This window comes from Hippocampus comes, unplaced genomic scaffold, assembly GCF_001891065.2.
Source record: "Hippocampus comes isolate QL1 unplaced genomic scaffold, H_comes_QL1_v1.1 scaffold57, whole genome shotgun sequence".
NCBI lineage: Eukaryota > Metazoa > Chordata > Actinopteri > Syngnathiformes > Syngnathidae > Hippocampus > Hippocampus comes.
Window position 1 is genome coordinate 2,220,866 of NW_017805039.1, and position 24,348 is coordinate 2,245,213.

The 24,348-nt window shown below is 40.5% G+C and overlaps 2 protein-coding genes and 1 long non-coding RNA gene across 9 annotated transcripts; 1 reads left to right on the forward strand and 2 right to left on the reverse strand.

Annotated features, from left to right (window-relative positions):
- Positions 1–976: 976 nt before the first annotated feature.
- Positions 977–7,231, reverse strand: LOC109512342 (uncharacterized). The gene is made up of 5 exons (XM_019863964.1): positions 6,733–7,231; positions 5,552–5,696; positions 3,884–4,368; positions 2,717–2,855; positions 977–1,441 (listed from the first exon to the last, which is right to left on the reverse strand). The coding sequence occupies exons 1-5, from the start codon at positions 7,229–7,231 to the stop codon at positions 1,342–1,344; spliced, it is 1,368 nt and encodes a 455-aa protein (XP_019719523.1). The 3' UTR covers positions 977–1,341.
- lnpk (lunapark, ER junction formation factor) lies at positions 7,098–23,022 on the forward strand. 7 transcript variants are annotated; one of them, XM_019863979.1, is made up of 16 exons: positions 7,098–7,221; positions 16,736–16,791; positions 17,508–17,549; positions 18,044–18,094; positions 18,171–18,307; positions 18,386–18,444; positions 18,526–18,566; positions 18,710–18,793; positions 18,865–18,916; positions 19,109–19,219; positions 19,554–19,664; positions 19,737–19,842; positions 20,293–20,363; positions 20,562–20,732; positions 21,145–21,225; positions 22,390–23,022. In XM_019863979.1, the coding sequence occupies exons 2-16, from the start codon at positions 16,765–16,767 to the stop codon at positions 22,569–22,571; spliced, it is 1,326 nt and encodes a 441-aa protein (XP_019719538.1). In that variant the 5' UTR covers positions 7,098–7,221; positions 16,736–16,764; the 3' UTR covers positions 22,572–23,022. The 7 variants fall into 7 exon arrangements, with proteins under 7 accessions (XP_019719538.1, XP_019719533.1, XP_019719534.1 ...); XM_019863974.1 differs by lacking the exon at positions 7,098–7,221 and adding an exon at positions 11,377–11,799; XM_019863975.1 differs by lacking the exon at positions 7,098–7,221 and adding an exon at positions 11,378–11,799 and having other exon boundaries at positions 19,572–19,664.
- Positions 12,018–13,400, reverse strand: LOC109512352 (uncharacterized). Its single transcript, XR_002167503.1, has 2 exons — positions 13,199–13,400; positions 12,018–12,185 (listed from the first exon to the last, which is right to left on the reverse strand). It is a non-coding gene; the product is annotated as an uncharacterized LOC109512352 (long non-coding RNA).
- Positions 23,023–24,348: the final 1,326 nt, after the last annotated feature.

Sequence of the window (24,348 nt, forward strand, 5' to 3'; positions counted from 1 at the left end):
ATTTAGTAACACTTGTAGTTGTGTTAAAAAAAAACAACAATGCTTAAGTCACGATGAAGCATGAAAATGAGAGTTTCAGGTATAAAAAAGAAACAGCATTTGGCAGCGTGACCTTTTGGACCACTACATTCGCCTAACAGTAAATCCTTTGATGTAATTAATTTATTAGCTCGTTCACTCACAGCCGTTTTCCACATATTGCCAGTTGGTGGAAGATCTGTTACAATATAGCGAAGCAACACCAAAAGAAAGAGCCGAATCTCGTCTTTGGCCAGAGAGTTTGTTTCTTTTCCCTTCTTTAGTCCCCCGCCCCACCTCACACCATATTTGTGTGCTTATGCAGTGTGAGAGACGTGCCAAAATCATGTCACGTCGCTGAAATTGCTGTCCGCCCTGTCATTATGAGGTAACTTCCCCTTCAATTAAACTTCTGAAGAAAAAAATATTTACACTCGTGACTCCAGTGCGAATAAGAGGTAGATAATGAATGAATGTTTTGTAATTGTCATCCTATTATGTGCACAGTTGGATGTTGTCAAGCGAAGCATGTCCACTCTGTCATCGGAAATATCAGCTGATGTAAAAAATAAATAAATAAAATTGTTGGCTTTGCGTGCACATGCCACAGAGAGAAAGGCTGAAAAGTGAGAACACAGATTTATTTATTTTTTTCCCCAAGTCCAAATTTACCGCCTCGATGCGGGCTTTGTGCTGGCGTGTCCGCTGTGGAGTGCCTCGTTGTTGCGGTGTGGGGAAAACCCCCACAAGACAACCTAGTGGGATATATTCCAGCCACTGGAGGTTTTCAGCAGATGTATTTTCAAACATCCAGTCATGCATAGGCAGAAGAATGATGCTAGACAAAGTGGCATCCATTTCCAGATTAGTATTTGTTTGACAGTTGAAAGCTCAGGGTGGCATGTTTTCAGTTCATGTGGTGGATTTCAGAGCGGCGAGAACTGTTTTGTATATATAATACGATTTCCAATCCTCATTTTATACACTTAATGATTGTTTCTAATCATTTTAAGTTTGGCTTGGTTGTTCACGACACCCTTCTATTTTGGCTAATCAAATTTACAAGCGGTTCATTTTCACTTGACAAGGACTTTTAATTTGGATCTTCCTCCATTTGACAGTCAGCCGAGATTTCATTCACTCCAATGTGAAATTGCATTTTATGCTGTGCGTGTGTTTTTGTTTTTAATGTCTTTTTTAAAAATCTGTGATTCTTATGCATATGACGCTTTGAGCGTCACCGTTTTAATGGGAAAGCATTTCGATTATGAATAATCCCCATTTCAAATTTGCTTCGATATTCTTCATCTAAACGTCGACAATTCACGCATCCATGAGAGGTTGAAGTCCATTGCAGTAGTACTGCATTCTACCCAGCTTCTTCTCCTTCATTCGTCTGTTCTGGAACCAGATCTTCACCTGTCTGCACAACAACAACAGGACACATTCAGTTGATTTCCAAAAATATCATAAATCCCCCAAAAATATGAAGGATCCTAAAAAAAGACATCTGATTTAATGTAATATTGGGGGGCAGGTTCTTCGCTGGCCAAACAAATGACAGCATGTGGTCGGATTTAGAGCCATGATGTCACTCGCTATCATCGTAAACATCATAGAGTGAATATCCATTACAAATCGGAATGGGCTATTAACATTGGTGTGTAAAGTAGTCATGCGGCAATATTTTAACCCTTAAAGGGGAGGTCAGGTCAAAAGTTGAAAATATTGTGTTTGTAGGATATGAATGAAGCAGAAAAGTCCTCCTATTTTGATCCATCTCAGGGGGGCGGCCAAATGACATCACAGTGCCAAAGGCCTCAGGCAACGATCGTCAGGCTCACCTATTTTCTCGGTTTGGTCATGTGACCTTGGTAAGCTGGAAACAGTAAAAGGTGTGGAATTGTGCTGCATGCTTTGAATGGGAAAACATAGCACCACCCGGTGGAAAAAAAAATTGAAATCAAATGGACCTGAAAGCCAGCAGTCCAAATTGAGATCTTAACATAAAAGTTATAATCAAGAGTACATTTTGTTGTTGTTGTTGCTGTTGATGTGTAGTTTGGCCTTTTTTGTTTTTTGTTTTTTTTTGTTCATTTATGAGTTTTTTTCATTCAACAGAAGTGGAAAAAAATAGCTTGAACATTAAAAACTGAATGAATCTTTTGCTACACCTGACACTCACTCCTGTTCCGTTCCTTTCTCAGGAACAGCAATAATGTTCCTGGGTCAAATTGACCCGGGGCATGTTTAATGATCCAAACGAGATGCAAAGCAAAAAAACATCACATTAATATAATCAAATCATTCCTCCACCTAGAAGAATGTTCTTACAAGTTTACTTTGATTTTTTTTTTGGGGGGGGGGGGCGGGGTTCAACTTAATGATTCAATTTCAGCCAAGACATAACAAAATGATTCTTTCTTATCAAAAAATTCATTCGAATAGAGATAGATGGCTGCCACAGCCAAGTAGTTGAAGCCACTGTTGCTATGTAACTGCTTTGCATACAAATAAAAAAACATGTGAAACGTTCTTCCCTCTGCAGGAACAGGAAGGAGCCTGCATGGAAACTTGAGGTGTCATCGAAGAAGCTTCAACTCAGCAAGAGAGGAGACTGCTGCTTTCCATACACGTGTTGTTATTTTTATGTATTGCGCAAGGTGACATACGCACACACGCGCACACAAACACGTACCGGTCAGTGAGGTGCAGGAGACGAGAGAGTTGAGCACGTCGCTGCTTGTTGACGTAGATGTTGAAGAGGAATTCTTTCTCCAGCTCTCTGATCTGCTGCTTGGAGTAAGGGCAACGCTTCTTACTCGTCCTCGCTGCAGCTGCGACACAAGAACGCATTTGTCACAGTTCAACAAAAGAGAATATCGGACATTTTGGTCACATTTGAAAGCAGAGGAAACGTTGCAATTTTGAAAGGAAGTGCAGAATATGCTGGGCGCATTGATATTAATGAACTTAAAATGCAGTTTTGCTCTTATTTTTAAAAATTACAATTCAAAATATCATATTGAAATGTTGATTTCTCCTTTTTATTTTACTTGAAAATATAATTCAGACCTTATTTCGTCGCAACGTATTTTGATTGTTTTGGTAAACCACGTTTCTTTAAAAAAAACAAATAGTATTCTCTTTTGGTATTCAATCTTTTATGGAAAACATTTTGAAAAATGTAATATTGACTTTATAATGTATTGAAATAATTATGGACCGTTTAAGTCAATTAGACTGCCTAAAATATAGCAGCCGACTTAAGTTTCGTCTTGAAATATTTTGGTATACACTTATTTGTATTATTTAAATACCAGTTGACTGTTCATTAACTCATTTTACATAAAGCAGAGTAGGCTAGTCACGTTTGGTCTTGAATTGTTTGATTTATATTTAAAATGGTTTTATTTTACAGCATTCAAAAACAATATTAAAAGCAGTCACACTTTTGTTTGGTCTTTCATCGTTTTAGAATCATTTATTTTTGTGAGCTTTAGTGTCTACCTTATAGTTTACTGAATTTTTATTTTCACCTCTTCATGAAATATTTGAAATATACTGGCCTTTGTTATGCTAAAATCATGTTTTTCACGTTTTATGAGGCGTGGGGACTGTTTTACATTTCCCCCAAAGTAAACATTACAAACCTCACAAACTATAACCTTGGACGTTATTAAGGGCGTTAATTGCTCTGGTGGCCCTTAAACTTCATTTATGAGTTTAAGTCATGTCATTATTTTTACTCAAGCGCGAGCTATTTATAGAGTAAGAATACACTTTGGAAAAAAAAAATCCAAGGCTATATTTAGTCAATAACATGTGCGTTCCGTCCACTCACTCGGGCCTTGACCGAACCGACCTTCGCAGTAAGGTGGGTCGAACTCGACCTTCCTCCCGTCCTCGGGTGATTCGCACCCCGGCATGATCTCGTTGCTCTCCCCGCCGTCCCCGCTCGATATCCCGGGTGACCCCTCCGCCTCCGCCGCTCCTGCTCCGACATCCAACGCCGTTGACCGGCTTGCCTCGGTTCCTCTTTTCCGGGGGAAGAGAATCTGTTCCTGTCGGGTTCCCCCGTACAGAAAACAACCCGGACTTGGGTCCGCCGCTGTGCAGGTCTCTGGGAAGGTGTGGTAAAAATGTGGCGGAGTTACGGGAGGACGGCCAGCTTGGAACAGAGCCCACCTTTCCGGCGGAGGATGCTCATGCGAGCGGGGTTCCGGGACGCAGAGGCCCCGGTAGCCCGCGGCCAGAGCCGCCGCCGCCGCAGTTGCCGCCGGCCGCGCCGGGTTGGGGCCACCAAAAAAGACATCTGATTTAATGTAATATTGGGGGGCAGGTTCTTCGCTGGCCAAACAAATGACAGCATGTGGTCGGATTTAGAGCCATGATGTCACTCGCCATCATCGTAAACATCATAGAGTGAATATCCATTACAAATAGGAATGGACTATTAACATTGGTGTGTAAAGTAGTCATGCGGCAATATTTTAACCCTTAAAGGGGAGGTCGGGTCAAAAGTTTCAAATATTGTGTTTGTAGGATATGAATGAAGCAGAGAAGTCCTCCTATTTTGATCCATCTCAGGGGGACGGCCAAATGACATCACAGTGCCGAAGGCCTCAGGCAACGATCGTCAGGCTCACCTATTTTCTCGGTTTGGTCATGTGACCTTGGTAAGCTGGAAACAGTAAAAGGTGTGGAATTGTGCTGTAAGCTTTGAATGGGAAAACATAGCGCCACCCGGTGGGGAAAAAAAATTGAAATCAAATGGACCTGAAAGCCAGCAGTCCAAATTGAGATCTTAACATAAAAGTTATAATCAAGAGTACATTTTGTTGTTGTTGTTGCTGTTGATGTGTAGTTTGGCCTTTTTTGTTTTTTGTTTTTTTTTGTTCATTTATGAGTTTTTTTCATTCAACAGAAGTGGAAAAAAATAGCTTGAACATTAAAAACTGAATGAATCTTTTGCTACATCTGACACTCCTGTTCCGTTCCTTTCTCAGGAACAGCAATATAAGCTTTGAATGGGAAAACATAGCGCCACCCGGTGGGGAAAAAAAATTGAAATCAAATGGACCTGAAAGCCAGCAGTCCAAATTGAGATCTTAACATAAAAGTTATAATCAAGAGTACATTTTTTTGTTGTTGTTGTTGCTGTTGATGTGTAGTTTTGTCTTTTTTGTTTTTTTTTTTTTTTTTTTTTGCTGAATTATGAGAGTTTTTTTTCATTCAACAGAAGTGGAAAAAAAGAGCTTGAACATTAAAAACTGAATGAATCTTTTGCTACACCTGACACTCACTCCTGTTCCGTTCCTTTCTCAGGAACAGCAATAATGTTCCTGGGTCAAATTGACCCGGGGCATGTTTAATGATCCAAACGAGATGCAAAGCAAAAAAACATCACATTAATATAATCAAATCATTCCTCCACCTAGAAGAATGTTCTTACAAGTTTACTTTGATTTTTTTTTTGGGGGGGGGGGGCGGGGATGCGCAAGGTGACATACGCACACACGCGCACACAAACACGTACCGGTCAGTGAGGTGCAGGAGACGAGAGAGTTGAGCACGTCGCTGCTTGTTGACGTAGATGTTGAAGAGGAATTCTTTCTCCAGCTCTCTGATCTGCTGCTTGGAGTAAGGGCAACGCTTCTTACTCGTCCTCGCTGCAGCTGCGACACAAGAACGCATTTGTCACAGTTCAACAAAAGAGAATATCGGACATTTTGGTCACATTTGAAAGCAGAGGAAACGTTGCAATTTTGAAAGGAAGTGCAGAATATGCTGGGCGCATTGATATTAATGAACTTAAAATGCAGTTTTGCTCTTATTTTTAAAAATTACAATTCAAAATATCATATTGAAATGTTGATTTCTCCTTTTTATTTTACTTGAAAACATAATTCAGACCTTATCATTTCGTCGCAACGTATTTTGATTGTTTTGGTAAACCACGTTTCTTAAAAAAAAAAAACAAATAGTATTCTCTTTTGGTATTCAATCTTTTATGGAAAACATTTTGAAAAATGTAATATTGACTTTATAATGTATTGAAATAATTATGGACCGTTTAAGTCAATTAGACTGCCTAAAATATAGCAGCCGACTTAAGTTTCGTCTTGAAATATTTTGGTATACACTTATTTGTATTATTTAAATACACCAGTTGACTGTTCATTAACGCATTTTACATAAAGCAGAGTAGGCTAGTCACGTTTGGTCTTGAATTGTTTGATTTATATTTAAAATGGTTTTATTTTACAGCATTCAAAAACAATATTAAAAGCAGTCACACTTTTGTTTGGTCTTTCATCGTTTTAGAATCATTTATTTTTGTGAGCTTTAGTGTCTACCTTATAGTTTACTGAATTTTTATTTTCACCTCTTCATGAAATATTTGAAATATACTGGCCTTTGTTATGCTAAAATCATGTTTTTCACGTTTTATGAGGCGTGGGGACTGTTTTACATTTCCCCCAAAGTAAACATTACAAACCTCACAAACTATAACCTTGGACGTTATTAAGGGCGTTAATTGCTCTGGTGGCCCTTAAACTTCATTTATGAGTTTAAGTCATGTCATTATTTTTACTCAAGCGCGAGCTATTTATAGAGTAAGAATACACTTTGGAAAAAAAAAATCCAAGGCTATATTTAGTCAATAACATGTGCGTTCCGTCCACTCACTCGGGCCTTGACCGAACCGACCTTCGCAGTAAGGTGGGTCGAACTCGACCTTCCTCCCGTCCTCGGGTGATTCGCACCCCGGCATGATCTCGTTGCTCTCCCCGCCGTCCCCGCTCGATATCCCGGGTGACCCCTCCGCCTCCGCCGCTCCTGCTCCGACATCCAACGCCGTTGACCGGCTTGCCTCGGTTCCTCTTTTCCGGGGGAAGAGAATCTGTTCCTGTCGGGTTCCCCCGTACAGAAAACAACCCGGACTTGGGTCCGCCGCTGTGCAGGTCTCTGGGAAGGTGTGGTAAAAATGTGGCGGAGTTACGGGAGGACGGCCAGCTTGGAACAGAGCCCACCTTTCCGGCGGAGGATGCTCATGCGAGCGGGGTTCCGGGACGCAGAGGCCCCGGTAGCCCGCGGACAGAGCCGCCGCCGCCGCAGTTGCCGCCGCCGCCGCCGTGTTGTGGCCCCAAAGACCCGCGCCGACCGAGCCCGAATCAGAAGGCGGATGATTATAGCTTGGTAAATACATTTTTTTATTTCCAGTTAAAAATGTTCTCTTCACATAAAACTATAGAATATAAAATTACAGCTGCACATGGTAAGCAGGCGATAGTGGAGACGTTTGGAAAAATCATAAGACTTTGACCTTGAGCCTGCCCACATTTTTTGGTCTGCAGGGTACAATTAAACAAAGGCACCGATTGTTTTTGCTGTTAGGATCATGACCGGGCTGCATGGACTGACTCTGTGTACTTGACTTTATTTTGACTTTTTCTTCTATGGTGCAAAAAGAAGGAAAACATTCCTGGGGATCCTGTTGCTCCATAAAAGTCACAGTGGGTCTCACTGAATGTGTACCAATCATATCATCTCGAGATAGGAAAAGAATTATTCCCTAATGCTTTTTGTTGGCCCAAATCACACCTTTATGGTGATCTAGTTGATAACTACATCGTGTTCCAATTAATGAGGCAGCTGACATCTGGGATGACCCACCTTTGGGCCCTTTGGGTCCTTTGGATTGTGGGAATGAACAGCACTTCCTAAATCTTTGAAGGACAGCATTGTTAATGTCCAAAGCAGATCTACTTTTGAATGTCAACGAACGAGTCTACCAGGAGCTTGGGCTCAAAAAGAAAAGCGTCCAATCGGAGCTTGGTTGGCAGTCGCCTCGCTCAAGTCCAGTAAATCTGAGATGAGATGTCCCGGTTCTGCTTCTGCTCATGCTTTTTATGGTCGAAAGAAGATTTCCTTATCACCACTGCCGCCAAATGTCTGTGCATTTGTGGTTGCCTCGGCGTTGATTTATACGTAATTACACCTGAAAAAATATATGAGTTCAAAATTCTACCTTTGCGCATTATAATAATGCTCAAAATCTCCCCATTTAAATATGTTTATAGCATTGCCATTGTCATATACTGATATTCACAATAAAGAAAATGTAAATAATCAGTTCTAGTTCTCGGCCATAATAATAAGCCAACCACTGTTCATGTTTGGATGTGAAAACAATCAACTAGTCAGTCTTGCAAAAGTGATGTCCTTTTTTGAGGTATCAACTGTCATACAAGAGTAAAAAGAAGTTAACCAACAAAATGAGCAATAAAACTGTTAGCACTTGACTTTGAAGATTCCTGTACCCTAGTTCAACTGATAATATGCAGTCATCTGGTACTTTGTAGTTACTGTTGGGTGTTACATTGTTAGCATTTATGTTAAAAGGAACGGTAAAAGTTAGCTCTGAACTTTTCAATTGAATCCGTGACCCGGATTTGACGTGAGCTTGCTGCACTGTAGTATCTGTGACATTGAATGTGTGTGCCTTTCAAAGGTGGACCTGGCCTGTTGAATGACATGGTAGTCAGCAAAGGAGAATATAAAGTTGGCTCTCTGTTAACTGGTTAAATCATTGACCACTGTGCTGTTGAATGGCGGTGTCAGTTCAGGCCATCAGCAGGTCATGTTGTATTTGTGTTTACAGTATTTTATTTTCTTACTGTTTGTTCAGGAAAGCGATTGAAAGAGGCTGTCAGTCCTCCCTTGATCGTAACCAACTTTGGAAGAATTACAATTTGTTCTAACTCGCGGTAGAAAGCTACATTAAAGTAACTAGCAATGTCAACTTTGCCATATCCTTGTAATTTCTACCTTAAGCCACTTATACTTTGCAATAGTTTGGCAACACAGCAAATAATTGTAGCTATCAGTGCGATTAAAAAAAAAAAAAATCTGTGGGTGTGGAGCCGCAAAAAGTTACCTCTCACTATCTAGTGAGAGGTAACAGTACAGTACAGTAAAAACGCTTTGAAAAACGATCCCACGAAATGCTGTCTAGCGAGGGTTCACTGTGAGAAGCTAGCCCTTAGCACCTGATCAGCTATTAACTTCCACCTCAACCAATAGCATTCCGGGCCTTTCTTTGTCTCATCTTGACAAGTTGACCCCCTTGCCTCTCTTCTGTCTGTTTCTCGGTAAATACTTTTTTGTGTGGTGGCTGTGGGGGTTGATAATACCAAAAAGGGCACACGAGACTAATAAAGGTTTTCTTATCTTATCTTATCTTATTAGCACTTCTCGACATGCAGTCAAGTATCACCGAGGATAAAAACACAATGAAGCCCAAGGGCGTATTTCCATTGTGGTCCTCAGTACATAAAAAGACCATACGACATAAAACAAAGACATAAAAGCGCAACAAAAAAGTTAACTGCAGATAAAAGCAACAAAATAAACAGTTAGCTTAGCACCGATAAGTGATTACATTCACACTAGTGTAGCATTTTCTCATCTTGCTGATTAGCATGGCGCTAACAGCAGCTAGCGGCATGTGGCACCTCATTAAATTGCTACCAGTGGTGCTGCCTTACATACAAGGGTCAGTCCTTTAATAAAGCAGCTGAGGGGCAAATACAGCAATAAATCCCGGACTTAGTTGAACTGGTCACTTGACAGCGGGAAAAGGTACGTCTTTTGTCTTTTCTCAATGATTTACGGCGCGTATTAGTTGCATGAGTCTGAGGAGGATTTTCCACGTCACACAGCATCCTGGCTGGAATGCAAGTCGCTCTGATGGGAAAACCCTCCAGCTGTCACTTAATCCTTTTTTTTTTTTTTTGCAGGTTTTTGTGGCATCCATGCTATGTAATACGCAAAATTCTCCAGTTTCGGATGCGAAAAAGGGAAAAGTGACGGACGGCCAACTTCCTGTTCAGTTTCAGGAATGGGTAGTTGAGAATTTTTTATGCATCTTATTCAGAGGTGTGTGTACAAAAGTAGGAAAAGTACGAGAATAAATATCGTGTCACTACCCACCTCTGGTCTTGTAATGAATGACATTTTACACCCACTTTTGTGGTACCTCCAATTTTGTGGGACATTGCGAAAGTCATGTCAGGGGCCGAGTCTTCCTAACTTTTGGGGGCACTTAATTTTCTTCACGTTGAGTCCTGCGCCATGCTCTATGCCACATTTGTTGCCATAGACTAAAAATCAATTTAGTGCCACCTAATCTGTCAATTACCTGTAATACCTGCTTCTGATTGAATTATTTTTGAGGCAAATTTCATAGTAAAGAGTTCACTAAAATACTGTAGAGACACTCTGGCATTTGCACAAAATGGCTGCCTCAAACCAAAATGGCCGACTTCCTGTTCAATTTCAGGGAAGGGTCTTTGAGATAAATTAACATGATTTAAAATGATTAACTTTATATGATTAACACAAGTCCTGTAAAGACAGACATGTCTGCCAAATTTCGTGTTGATCAGCGAAACCGGCATCAGGGGCTCATTCGTCTGTATGTGTGTATATGTGCGTGTGTGCGTGCGTGTGCGGGCGCGCCACGTGCCCGCACGTTTGTACTCCAAGTTAGTTTTGGGTAGTTGCCAGTGTATACCTATTAAGAGGTCAGTTCAAAGGATCAACTCTGTGTTGAGCTTTTTCTTTGGCGTTATTTTTTGTTTTGTTTGTTTTACAAAAAGAAGCAAGGGCTGTTTAGAGAAGAAATATAAACACAGGAAGTTACCCCTCCCTCCCACATTAAGCATACAAGTCTTCCTTTCTTATCAAAATTAAGATTGTTGTTGCTTAAATTTTTTTTTTTTTACACTTGTGATACAATATGGCTAATGTCTCTATTGGCAGCATGGACGGATGTACTTTTGTGGCTCAAACATGTTGTCATTTGTAAGCATTAGAAAGATGAAATAGAATGGCCACGCCCACAGCATTTGGGAGCAAGGACAATTTTTTAACAATTTGAATGCTTTGTTTTGTATACTTCGAAAAAAAAATACCATTCAAATTTGTCAGGTTTCTTAACAAAACTCTTCTCTCTGGTGTGTCAAATTTACAAGACCTTTTTATTTGCACTTTACAGGGACTGACTGTTTTATTGGTTTTACGCTTTACTATTAAACAGCAGTAGGCTTCTTTTTACACTTGGGGGACGCATGATGCATGCTTGCAACCGTACTTACAAAGTTTTACAGATTTTGTGTTTTGGTGCATTATTTTGTGTCATGTGTTAACTAACTAACAAACTAATTAAGTAACCATATATATATATATATATATATATATATATATATATATATACACACACACATACAGTATATATATATATATATAGATATATATATGTATGTGTGTGTGTGTGTGTGTGTGTATGTGTCTGTGTCCCAGACAGGAAATCTCAGCAGGTGTCAAATGCGTCTTTTCATTGACAAAAATGAAGATTAGCACAAGAGTACTGTACAATTTGTTAAACTCACATTTCGGTTTCTTTTGGCAAATTTTTAATGTCCTTCCCAAAAGTCGAGCCTGTTGTATCAATTAAATGACGTCATATTTGTGTGTGGCGAGCAGGGTTATGTCACAAGTCCATATGACATCATGGCCAGGGTCAACTAGTTTTAACAACTTCACCTGTTTTGGATGTCATTACACATGCAACAGTACTAAAACGGCCCATTACCTTGGCATGTAACGCTGTTGTTAAAATTTAACAACCCTCTGGCGTGCACACACACACGCACACACATTTATGACAGCCTCGCTTAACTGTTTGCTTTGGGATGTCCCTACACTGTAAAAGTAAGTAACTACAAATAACGGGACTTGGGCTTCTGTTTTAACGCATAGCTAAAATATTAGGAGCAGTTGTCAATATGATGCAGTGCAGTTGTACAGCCGCAATGTTCTATTTATCTGACCTTGTCAATCAAAACTGAGCGTTGCACTTTTTTTTTTCTTTTGGATTTTCTCGTATTGAATATCGTGTGTCCTATGCCTGGGAAAAAGTGTACGCAACAAGACGGGAGAATTATTGTCGTTGTTTATTTTGGAAGAAAATCTGAGAAAACTTGAAATGATGATGCTTTGCGTGCATTCTTGCGAGCTTCCCTGCAGTGCGACTGGGCCCAAATCGATGAGAAATCTTTTCTCGGCTCGACTGTTAAAACGCTCATCGTCCTCGTGACCTGCACGGCAAATATGAAAAAAAAAATCGACGTTTGTGAGGCCTCGGTCTGAATACGTCGCAACGCAGGACGACACAATTGACTTGAAATTCGGCGTAGTTTCGAGAGGAAAAAAAGGAAAGGAAACGAGGCAAAATTCGATGTTAAATAATTTTTTAAAATCGTTTTGCCGCAACCTAACAACGACGGCGAAAAGGAAACGAATCATCACATATAAGCTATACGAGCCGCCTAAAAAATTTCCCGTTTTAGAGCTAGTACATTGGTGGAATTTGGTGATTTCATAATTATTCAGGAGCTATATGTGTTATGTGCCTTTTTAATGTAATGTTACAGGTTGATTTGATAGATTGGTTGTATTGTTGAACATGTAATAGAAGGTAATGATAATAGAAAGTAACAAAAAAATCAATAGATGTCATCGTTCATCACAATGTACATGTACAAAACACTTAAAGGTTGAAATAATCTAATGTGTATGTGATCGTTTTAGATCTCATTGTTTCATTCTTGATTTCTGTTTTTCCTACTTCGGTTTCGGGAGTAGATTACCTTGAATCTTAAAATTGATTTTCAGTGTTTTTGTCATCATCATGTTCATTATTATTGATTATGTGATATCTTCTTGCTCATCTAAAATAAAGGGCATCGTTGCACTATTAGAACAAGATGTATGACTTCGGAAAATATGAACAGACCACTGCAAAATGATCCGTTTCTCAAGTCGTGCCATACCTTTCAGTATATATTTGAATGAAAAGAAAAATCTTATTTTTAATTCAGATATTGTAATTTCCAGCTTGTCTGCCTAAAAATGGTCAAAACCACTGACGGGTGAATTTTTTTGTGTCCCTTTTTCAGAACGGTGTTAGTAAAAATAACAAATAAAATAGAAGAACATAACAAACGTAGCCTATTCACGCCTCATGAAGAAATAGATTAATACATTTGTTTTTCTTTTTTCCACCATTTTCTGTTTACAGTATTTTATTATCATTATTTTTCGCACTCACCTTGCACGTTGGAGTCCCAACAACAGCAAGCTGCGCGTGAGTGTTTGTGTGTATATGGACATCTGTCGTCCTCACAGTGGCGTCTGTTGTCGTCCACGGGTTTATTTTGACACACTCAGACCGCCAAGTCCAATAAACGACCCCCCGCACCCCCGTCTACGTCCGCACAAAGTGACTTTGAACCAAAGTGCCACAAAATGTGCAGCAGACGCTTTTTACAAGGGATGCACGCAAACAAATGGTGGACTGTAAATTATCTCCTCAACGGACACACGCACACGCATACACACACACAAATTCTGATTTTCAGAAAATGCATAAAATTGCGTGTGATTATTTTGAGACGAAAGTGCGAACATAACACACATTGAAGGATAAATAATAAGAATTAAATACAGCACTCGCTTAATTCAAGTGTCGGCTACAATGGTGGAACATGCATGATAAAAATGTGTAATTTGTCATTGAACATTTTTTTGAGAAAAAGAGGAAGCTGTTACGTTAGTATGCCACATTTTACTGTTGTGCGACCGAAAATTACATTTTTTTTCCATTTTAAAGTGTTTTTGTACATTTGAAATAACGGTTCAACGTTTGTCAGCTTTCAAAAACCACTGTAGTCAATACTTCATATTTATAGTCTCTAGGATTGTTTTTGTGGGATTTTTTTAACCATTTCTAATGATCTTTTACTATTATGTTTTTGTTTTTGTGAGATAATCAGCTATAATCAAGAATTTACACAGCTATTGTGATGTTTATTATTATTCAATGTTGAAAAGTTTTTTTTTTTACCCCCCGGAATTTTTCACAATTAGCTACAGTCTTGTGTTTGTGTCATTTCACAACACCTCATTTAATTCATTGCTAAAACGAAAAATAATAAATTATCTGTTATAAGATGTTAGAATTTGGAAATTGGAAATAATATTCTACTGGAGGGTTTATAGGAATATGAACCAAATTATGTAGTGCTCCTCAAACATCTAATATACGTAAGAGTATTTTACATTTCTGCGATTGGCTGGCAGCCAGTTCAGGGTGTGCCCCTATCATGCCCGAAGACAGCTGGGATCGGCTCCAGCACGCCCGCTAACCACGTTAGGATAAGCAGATCAGATAATGGATGGAGGTGAATATTTTGGAGAAGGCTGTTAGCCATTCATTAAACTTGAAAATGCAATTTTTGCATTTTTAAAAATTGCGTTTTATTTTGTAATTATAAAATAATGCAAAATGTAATAAATAATAATCATTAATAATAAAACATGTATTAATTAGATAGGAAAATGATTGTATGAAACATTATTTTTGTGATGTATTTGCTTCCACATTATTTATTAAATTACAACAAATAAAAATTTGAATTTGACTTTTAATTTGTCTAAAAATAAGTAATCACACAATCTGTTTTTTTTTCAATTAGAAAAATGCTCTTGAAGAAGACTTCTAAGAGACATGGAGTCATATTTTTTTTCAATATTAATTTATTTTCAAATCAGGATTGCTCTATGCCGACAAGATTCCAGCATATTTCTGCGTCTGGTTCATGCAAATGAGTCTTGTTCATGCAAATGAGGCTGAAAGTGGCCGTGCATGTTGCCGGGTGTAAAATATGTCTTCACGGCGGGCTGCTCTTAATTCACCCACTACAAGGGCTATAAAGAGGAGCTACACAGGCGTGTACCTTAATGTCTTTGCTGAAATAATGAGGATCTGTGCGCATATTTTAACATGCGTAATAGTAGGGTGCAAATATGTGCTGATTTGCATCATAATTGAATGGCCTTGGCTGAGGTGTGCTGCCTTATTACAGCTCAGTCAAGCAGGATAATTGTGCATGTGTGTCTGTGTTTGGGTGTTAGAGTAAAAAAAAAAAAAGTTTGGGTGAGGTGAATTTGATGCAACACAAACGCGTGTGAGTGTTTGAGGCTTTTTCTTTTTATGACGTCCATAACTCTTCACCGCGCACAGGAAGCATGCGTCATTAAAAAGCTCAAGGCCACATGCATCGTAATGCATGCACGTATTCATGCGTAATAATTTTCCGCCATATTCACGCGCCATGCAGTGCACGTATGAGCCATAGTGCGTGTGCGTGGCATCAGTTAATTTCTTTTGTCGACAATTTAGTCGCACACACGCGCATGCACGCGCGCACGCAACTGATAGGGACGTGCCATTATGCTTTATGGAAGGTGGTTCTGCTATGAATTTTGACATCCAAAGACAATGAAACGTGTGTTGTAACGCCTCCATTAGTGTGTGAAATACGCTTCTAGACAGTATACAGTATGAAAAGGGGAAACCGTCAGTTAAATTATGACGAATCTCGAATGCAGTGTAAACCCATTAATGTGGCCCATGTACACGTGCTGGGTCGAAAGAAATGGTCAAATAGCCCCAGCTAGCGGTGAGAATTATTATCTCGAGGAATAAATTAAGTACAGGACTGTACTTGCGACTATCCCTCATCCTAAATGTTTGATTTTGAACACACGCGTAAGTGGGAGTTGAAAAGCGTGTTGGGGGATCAAAACTACAACGCAAAGGATCGTTCGTTGGTCGGGAGAAAACACTCCCACTTATTGTTGTCGTCATTCTTCAGCGTCGTTTAACGCAATAGATTCATTCTGTCATGTAAAGTTTAACCTCTATCTAAAAAAATAATAGATATGGAAATAATCTTGACAAAAATGAAAATTTGTTTGGGAAGAAAAACTACATCGCAAATATATATTTTTTTGTAGCTTCAACCGCCACTTCCTCTGTCGTCATCTCTCCGCGCAGCTCAGATCCCTCTGTCAGTTCGCTCTGTCAAAGACAAACCGAAACGTAAAAAGTCTACTCTTTGTTTTGTAACACCGTCTTTCATGAAATGACTGGATAGTTGAAACCCCCAAACATCACCGAATGTAAGTACCTTGGATAATAGCAAAAGTATCTTGTAAATCTCGTCCTTGTTGCGCCTGCGTGACAACTGTTGTTGCGGAAGAAGCTAAGCAGCTAAATTAGCAAACCTGAGTTTTGATCTGCAGTGTACCTAAAGTCAACAAGTAAATGTTTTTTGTGGTTCTTTTAATGTAGGTATCATCCTGGCAAGTAGCCCGTATCCAATTATTGGGCTTCTATTGTCATTTATGTTAATGGTGAGGTAGGACAGTGCTATGTGGGCACTTGTTTAACTATCCTGCAGGCTGCTGGCATACGATGAGTGTTGCGTGGTTAAGAAAACCTCTATCTGTTTACTTTAATCACTGATCAAGATTAATTTGCTTTGCTGTAATTAGCACGGAGCAGAGTGTTGCATGTTACTGTATATGTGCATAGATTTGGACTAGTCTAGTATTCCAAGATTTATTTTTCCTTAAAACCTCAACAACAGAGCCCATTGTGATCAGCTTTTCCTTAAATAACGATGCAGGCAATTGGTGGTGGTTAAATACATAAGCAGTATGCACAGCATCGTTTTAGGAGGATTACATGTTGAAATTACCCTGAACGGGCTACTTGAACACTGCTTCTTCTGTTCCACAGTGAGCCAAAAGAATCAGCAAAGAGGCGCCATGGGGGCCGTGATCTCACGATGGAAGGTAAGCACGCGTTTCAATCACAGACCATTTTCCACAACTTCACACATACTTATTACAGGTGGCAAAAAGTGAAGCTTTCTGTGATGGCACCTCTAGTAACCAAACACTTACATGTCCTTTTGGCCATTGCGGAGTCGTTGAGAAAATAGGGAGAATGGTGTGAATTATGATTTTAGACTTCTTCTTAGCCACTGTAGCTTGAATGTGTGAAGTTTGCAGTTGAAAATATCTTATATGAGGTGAATTAGTTGATTTGCATTTCAACAGGAACGCTTATTAAAAAATAGACGTGGGTAACATGATCAGTGATGGAAATGACGAATTAATTTGCTTTTCTGATGCTCCGATTAGTGGCAAAGACATGGCAAAAAGACCTCAGGATCATATTTTCCAGCAAATTGTGTCCACGAATCGCACAACCTCAGTGGGGACGTTCCACTTTTTAGGTTCCGCTATGTTCCCCCTCACAAGCCTTAAATAGTGATATCAAAATCTATTTCTGTGCCATGTTGCCACGCAGGACCATAGTTTGAGTTACAATTCTCTGGAACCACCTCGTGATTTCTATGTTTAGAAATAGTAGAAGTCTCCAAGAGAAGGAAGAGCAGCCGTGACAGCAAAAACATTGAAAAAATGGTGAACTTGTCCATGAAAACTGCTTTTTGATTGATGAGCTTCCTTATCTCCTTGATGTATTTCTGTGTCATTTCCTGCAGACAAAACCAACCGCAGTGGAGCAGCTGGAGAACCTGGACAAGGTGATGGCTCCTGATTGCTTTTCCTCTCATGTCTTCTTTATGAACACCTGAGACTTGTCGAGACAATCAATCAAATATCGCGTTGTTTATTCTTAAAGCCACTCTGATGCGAACACACTATGTCATTGGTTCTCAAAAGTTTTTACTCCAAGTATCACCTCAAAATACTTGGCCCTCCAAGTACCACCGTAATGACAAAATGTACATTAAAATACATTTCATACCACATGATTCACTTTAAATGCATTTTGCAAATAAAAGTTTTAAGTTGTACCGAGACTGGAATTCAATCGATTGTCAATGCACGTGACACAAGTACAGAGCAACGAAATTCACTTAGCAATTACAGCCTATCCAAGCGACATTAAAACAGCAAAAAAAAAAAAAAACTCAAGTTCCCCTATACCGGGTTTAGGTAATCACTGCACTCTGCTGTTGGTGTCTTAAAATGACCATTAATCCCCCCCCCCACCCCCCTCTCCCCCCCTTTGTAGGAGATAAAAGAGCTGGAGGAATTTCGAGCCAAAAACCAGCGACTCCAAAAGGTCCACTACACTTCGAGGCTCAACTGTGGAGGTGCTCTTTGTTTCTATGACCTCACTGGTGTGTTTTCGTGTGCAGTTGTGGGTGGGCCGGCTTCTCCTCTACTCGTCAGTCTTCTACCTGCTGACCTTTCTGGTGGTCTATTGCCTCTACCTGCCTGACCAATGGCTTCGCAGATTAGCCATGGCGCTGCCTTTCTTCCTGTATCCGGTGCTGTGAGTAAACGCAAAGTTCATCGTCATGAAATGTCGTCCGCTTTGTCCTCCGCAATGAGCGTCTTATCTCTCCTCCAGGGTGTGGTTCATCCGCAAATTGCTCATTTTTCTTTTCTCGAAACGTACGGAGAGGAACAGTAAGTAGACAATTAAAACTGCTATTTTCTGTGCTATGTCTCTTTTGATACATATTTCGTTCTCATTGTTTTTTTTTTCAGGTGACATCCTGGAAGAATTGAAGGTCACCAAAAAAAAGATAGTACGTTTCCGTCAGCTGTTCCGATTCACGCTTTCGTTGACCTGTCTCTTTTGCCACGTTTCTCTGGGCTGGCTTTTTGAAGAAAGGTTTTGCACAATTGTGTCCCTGTCTGGAATTGAACTTTTCTTACTTTGTGTTTGCAGTTAGAAGAAGTGATGGAAACGGAGACATACAAAAATGCCAAACTCATCCTGGAACGCTTTGATCCAGACGGAAAGAAGAAAGCAGTGGGTGCCCCCCCCCCCCATTTTTATTTTAATTACATTTGAATATGTGCCCACTGATTTTAACTATTTAGGAGCTGGAGTCAACCCCAGTGCGACCTCAGATGACTCCCAGGCCAGGACAAGGTACCTGCCTCATGTGTTGCACAAATACGAAGCAGCACATTTTACATGTTAGGGTACAGATATTGTTTAAAAGCAATAACCTAACCCTATAATATTGGGTTTAATAGCGAATGGATCCTCGTGATAATCCCAAAACTTCCTCAAGGAAGATTAGAAAGCATCAGCTTTTTGATTATCCCCAAATATCGTCAGACATTCGCCAACGTGGAGTGGCCGGGAGACCCCCGGGAACCCCTGCTGCCGTGCTGATGACGCCCTCGCCTGGAGGTCGACCCACGCCGGGCCCCGGGGCGACACCTGTCGGTGGGTGAACAGCAAGCAGCTATTCACATGTTCACATTAATTGTATGTGTAGCTTGACGTTTCGGAAAGCGTTCAGACCACTTCACATTCCCATATTTGGCTATGTTCCAGCCTTATTTCAGCAGTGACTAAATTATTTTCATCGAGCCCTTTGGAGCAGGTTTTCATCCAAGATTTCTTCCAGTCCCTCAATCGTGACCATTTGATCAAATGCAAATTGAAGTGCATTGTAATGCTTGCAGTGAATGTGTATTGTCATGTTGTATGTTAGCGCTGGAAGGTCAATGCCACTTAGGTGTAGCAGTGTCTTCAGCCAGTGTTGCTCTCCCTCCAGAATGTGTCCTTCTCTCAGCTCCAGGCGGTCCACCCGAGAGAGGTGCCCTGTCCGCCGCTGTCCACCAGGGGGTAGTAGCCCGAAGCCCCACCTCCCCTATACCGGGTTTAGGTAAACTGAAATGACTGTCAAAGCCAAAAATGGAGAGATAAAGTGCGTGATGATGTAAATATCGATGTCCAGGCCTGCACCCTCCGGGTCCACCCCTGGCGAGGCCCGTTCTGCCCAGAGAGAGGGGCGCTTTGGACAGAGTGGTTGAGTACTTGGTGGGAGACGGACCACAGAACAGGTATTGATGAATGAATGAATGACTTACGCTACAGCAAGTTCACTATCGTCTGGTAGCCCGCGGACTGGTACCAAGTCGATGGCGAGCGATGGAGGGGACATGTAGGGATAAAAGAAAAGATTTGTGTATCTGTGTGAGTGTTATTAATATTATATATTTGGTGTTACCATTGCAAAAAAAGCATCCTATCAATTTCACTTTAACAAAAAAAGCATGAAAAAAATGCAATTAAAAAAGCAGGTCACCTTTAACTTACGGTGGCGCCTGACCTGCATCATCGGAAGTTTAAAAAAATATATTGTTCAAAGTTTATTTCATCTGTAATTCACTGATGGCACTGGCAAAGAATGGGAACCTGGAGCGCCAAGCAACCTGCACGTTGTCCGCGTGGTGGTGCTGTTTAGTTCTTGTCAGCTCACTTGAATGAACTCGTCTTCTCCACACCCTCAGATACGCTTTGATCTGTCAGCAGTGCTTCTCCCACAATGGCATGGCCCTGAAAGAAGAGTTTCAATACCTCGGTATGAACAACACAATCAAAATGTAAGGCGTAACTTTTAGAGTTAAAGAAAGGGGAGATAATGGCAAAAAGAAGTATGGAACTTTAGCACTGTGCTCTGTCGACATTAGATAGCGAAGTTTAAAAAAAAAGGGTGGAGGTTGAGTTCGCTAACTTAACCAGCTTCCTGTTTTGTTGTTTTGGTCGTCGGTCTTGCTAGCCTTCCGCTGCGCGTATTGCTACTTCCTGAATCCCGCCCGGAAGACGCGTCCGCAGGCTCCCAGGCTTCCGGAGTTCAGCTACGAGAGGAAGCTGCGGACCGAGGTGCTGTCTCCAGGACCGACACCGCGCTCTGGCGCTGACACGGAGGAGAGCGCGCCCCCCTCTGGAGGTGAAATACAATCACACATACTCACAGTAACAAAACAAAAACACATTTCAGTGATCTTTTTTTTCCATTTTCTAAACATATTTTTCTAAACAAATGTGTAAATCTCTTGCCAAATACAACATAGCTTAGTTTTATAATACCCAATGTAACGTTTCTGTTCTATTTAATTAATATATTTTAAAACAATATTTATCAGTAGTAACAAAGAAGTTGTGCACAGATTGGTGGAAATTTAGTCACTCTTTGTTAAAAGTGCGAATTTAGGACTAAGCCGCACTCTCCTGCTGCATTGTGTTCACCTCCCTCCATCTTCTAACCCACATTTTGCTTCATACCGAGCACGCTTCAGTAACAAGCGCATATGACCTTCATCGCCGAGTGCTGCGTTTGAACGCTGTGATCTTGCCTCTAGCCAAGGCGCCGGCGCCGTGGAGTTTGGTCCACAGTTTCCCTGTCCAGCAGAACCCTCAGAATCGAGCTCGGCAGAGTCCAGGTCCCTCCTCCCCATTCCCCACTTCTTCCTCCTTCTGTCCTTCCTCGTCCTCTATCTAACATCACTTCAACTGATTTGATCTGTGATGGAACAACCAGATGGTGGCGCTAATGGCACAGCTCACTGAGTGCTCCAATTATGTTGAGTCATTGTTTGGTGCCCATTCAGATAGGATTTCATTCTTAAGAGGAGTCTTTATTTATTTTTTGGGATCAACTTTGGGCTTTTTGTTTGAAGGCTATACAACAAGCCACTTCATTAGGTACACCCCCACCAGTTAATGTCCGTTACACGATGAGCTACTCAGGAGTGTAACATGAGAACTCCACAGCGATTGGACACGATAAGTCAAAATTAGTAGTTGGAAAAGTATTGGATGCTTCCTGCTCCTCCTGGAATTGAAATTTTCTGAAAGAGGATCAACTCTTTAATGATACAAAGTCTGAGGGTTTTATGATTCACTGGGATTGAATTGCTGTATTTCAACAAATAGAGATAAAGTGCCCCGGTTGGTCCCCTTAAATATTAAACCCCTCCCTGAAACAGAGAGCTCTCGTTTTAACCCATCATGGGAAAAAAAAGGGTAGCAAATGAAATCTCAGTTCTGGGACACTTGCTGCGAACCAAACCAGCAGCACCGACTGAAGCACGTGTGCAGTCTTTCATCTGAGCAATCCTCAATGAATATTGAAGACAACCTTGGGAGTATGTGACCATGTGTCCAAAAATGCGTTCATCAGGTTATGAACGGTGTGACAAAATGTATTTGAATTGTAAAATCGTTTTTAAGAGATGCAACGTTTTTTCCCCATAGTTGTCCTTATTTATTTCGTTTTAAATTCCACTTTCACTCTGTGTAAAGTGAATTATAGCAGTGACATGATTTCGTAAGATAAAAAAAAACATTACTCCCTCCATCTCTTCCAAAGTAACAGTTTATTTTTTAAACTCCCCTGGGCCACTATTTATAGAAATACAGGATCACTAACGTAGGTAATTGTGTATTAATCTGCCTTTGATCCACCACTTCACTTCCTCAAGTCTAACAGCAAATCATTTTCAGTTTTAATCCTCTCGACGATTACCTTTTTGGTATCCTGCATCTATCTATACCCGCACACTCCTTGTATGCTTACGGACCTCTCCGCGGCGGTTTCTCCTTAGACGAGCAGGAGCCGCCGGGTGAAGGCCGCCGAGCTCACGCAGAAATCACAGAGGCCGAGAGCCGGGTGGAGGAGGAGACAGACGAAGCGGAAGAATCTGAGGAGCTGGTCCAGGAAGAGGAAAAGGAGGACAAGGAAGAGAGAGACAAAGACTCCCCCGCTCATGCACCTCATCTGTCATAGCTGCGCAGGAAAAAGGTGTTTGCACTCGCCGCCACAGACAGTAGAAGCTAAATGCTAAACGGCAGGTGGATGATATTTCTTTTTTTTTTTGTGCCCCTATTTATGATTAAGTCTTTCATGCGTGAGTTGCTGTTTGAAGGCAAATTACATTCCTGATGCCTATCATCATCAGGAATGTAAAAAGTTATGCAAAGGCTATGTTAATAACATGTTTCATGAACTTAGTAGCCCACCTCCACCATCAAAAAAGTTACGTTTTTTTCCTTTATCTCATGAAATCATTGGCAAATTAATTATTTTGATAACACATATAAAGCATATCATCAAATAAACAATTTAACATTTAAATTGTATCTAATCAAATCATTTTTGAATTGACGAAATCATGAAATAACATGAAACGTAGTTATCCGTCAAGAAATAAGAAATTGGAGTGAATGAATTCATTGTTGAATAGAAAAACAAATTTTCCTGTTTTACACACGCATTTTACTATTCTACAAATGTGCCGGCCAATCTGTCTGTGTTAAAAATCAAACATGGCCCTCGAGCACGAAATTTTGCCCAGCCCTTATTTTAAATGGTGAACTGCCTTTAGCATCCCTTTAGCATGTTAGCATTTGACAAATGACTCTCAACTCGTGGTAGTTTAACCTGACATACAAAGTGGCATGGCAGCAACCGCTTCCTAAAAATTGGGGTGGGGGGGGTCATTTGCTTTTTGTGGGGTGGTACACAATAATTTGCGAGCTTGCGCTATCAGCTACACATCAGGAAAAGGACAGGGAGAACTGGCAACAGCATCAGAAATGTGCTGCCACAGCATAACTGAAATGATTAGTTTGCAAATGTAATTTCGACCAAGCTGACATTGTTCTCAATCCCTTTTTGGGTAATTTGTGGCAAGGCAGAATTCCCAATCACCCCATTCAAACATACAAAGTAGGAATTCCGAAAACAATGCTCTCATGCTCACTCGGCTGTCGCCATGAAATTGATTCTCAAGTAGCCGGAGATGTAGGATTTTCGATTCTTATATTTTTCACCTGCATTGTTTTAGAAATGGCGGACATTGTTTTTGTAGCTTGTCAGTTCGCTGGCTTTACGACTGCTGCTGATCATTTTTGATAGATAATGATCAGGACTTCACAAGAGCTGACTTTGAACTGCCACTTTATCTGCCGCTTTGTCCCTTTTTATAAGTGTTTGCCAAATGTCTTCTTGACTGCATTTGCACTGACTTTCCGAGTATATATTTGACCTTAAATAGTTGGATGGATGCAACTGTTACTTTTAGGTTCTCTGGCTTCCATGTAGCGGTGTAATGAACTGACTTATCCTTTAACTTGTATTTCTTTACTTTTTTTCATGTTTACATCCCGCCAGCGTGCTACTTTTGATAACCACTTTTATTTGAACTTTCAAGTGATTCAAGTGGCATGTTTGGTTCCATAAACACACCTGAGACAAAATGTTCCACTGTTTTGGACTTATTCAATTGTGATAAGTACAGTTTTACATTGTTTGGCTTGGAGGCTTTAAATCAGTGGTTCCTCACTTTTTGTTGAGCCAAAAGCACATAATTTTAATGACCGATCATGGCTCTCCTTCAGAAAACAGGTGAGCCGTGATTGGTCGTTACCTGAGCCCTGAGCAACTGTGATGTCATCTTCACTCGACAGCAACTGGCAAAATGGCCGCCCCCTGAGATGGATGCATTGTGATAGATGGATTTTGTTATTTAACTCATTGATCATTTCTGGTAGACATGAATGTA

What these genes read in the sequence shown, in the direction of transcription:
- LOC109512342 (XM_019863964.1), bottom strand. Translation starts at nt 7,231, where the DNA reads ATGTATTTACCAAGCTATAATCATCCGCCTTCTGATTCGGGCTCGGTC. An exon ending in CGACCCACCTTACTGCGAAG is followed by an intron (nt 5,697 to 6,732) that starts GTCGGTTCGGTC and finishes CTTGTGTCGCAG; the next exon opens with CTGCAGCGAGGACGAGTAAG. An exon ending in CTCCTGCACCTCACTGACCG is followed by an intron (nt 1,442 to 2,716) that starts GTACGTGTTTGT and finishes GTTGTTGTGCAG; the next exon opens with ACAGGTGAAGATCTGGTTCC.
- lnpk (XM_019863974.1), top strand. An exon ending in GGAGACGGACCACAGAACAG is followed by an intron (nt 19,843 to 20,292) that starts GTATTGATGAAT and finishes CCACACCCTCAG; the next exon opens with ATACGCTTTGATCTGTCAGC. An exon ending in AGAAGAGTTTCAATACCTCG is followed by an intron (nt 20,364 to 20,561) that starts GTATGAACAACA and finishes CGGTCTTGCTAG; the next exon opens with CCTTCCGCTGCGCGTATTGC.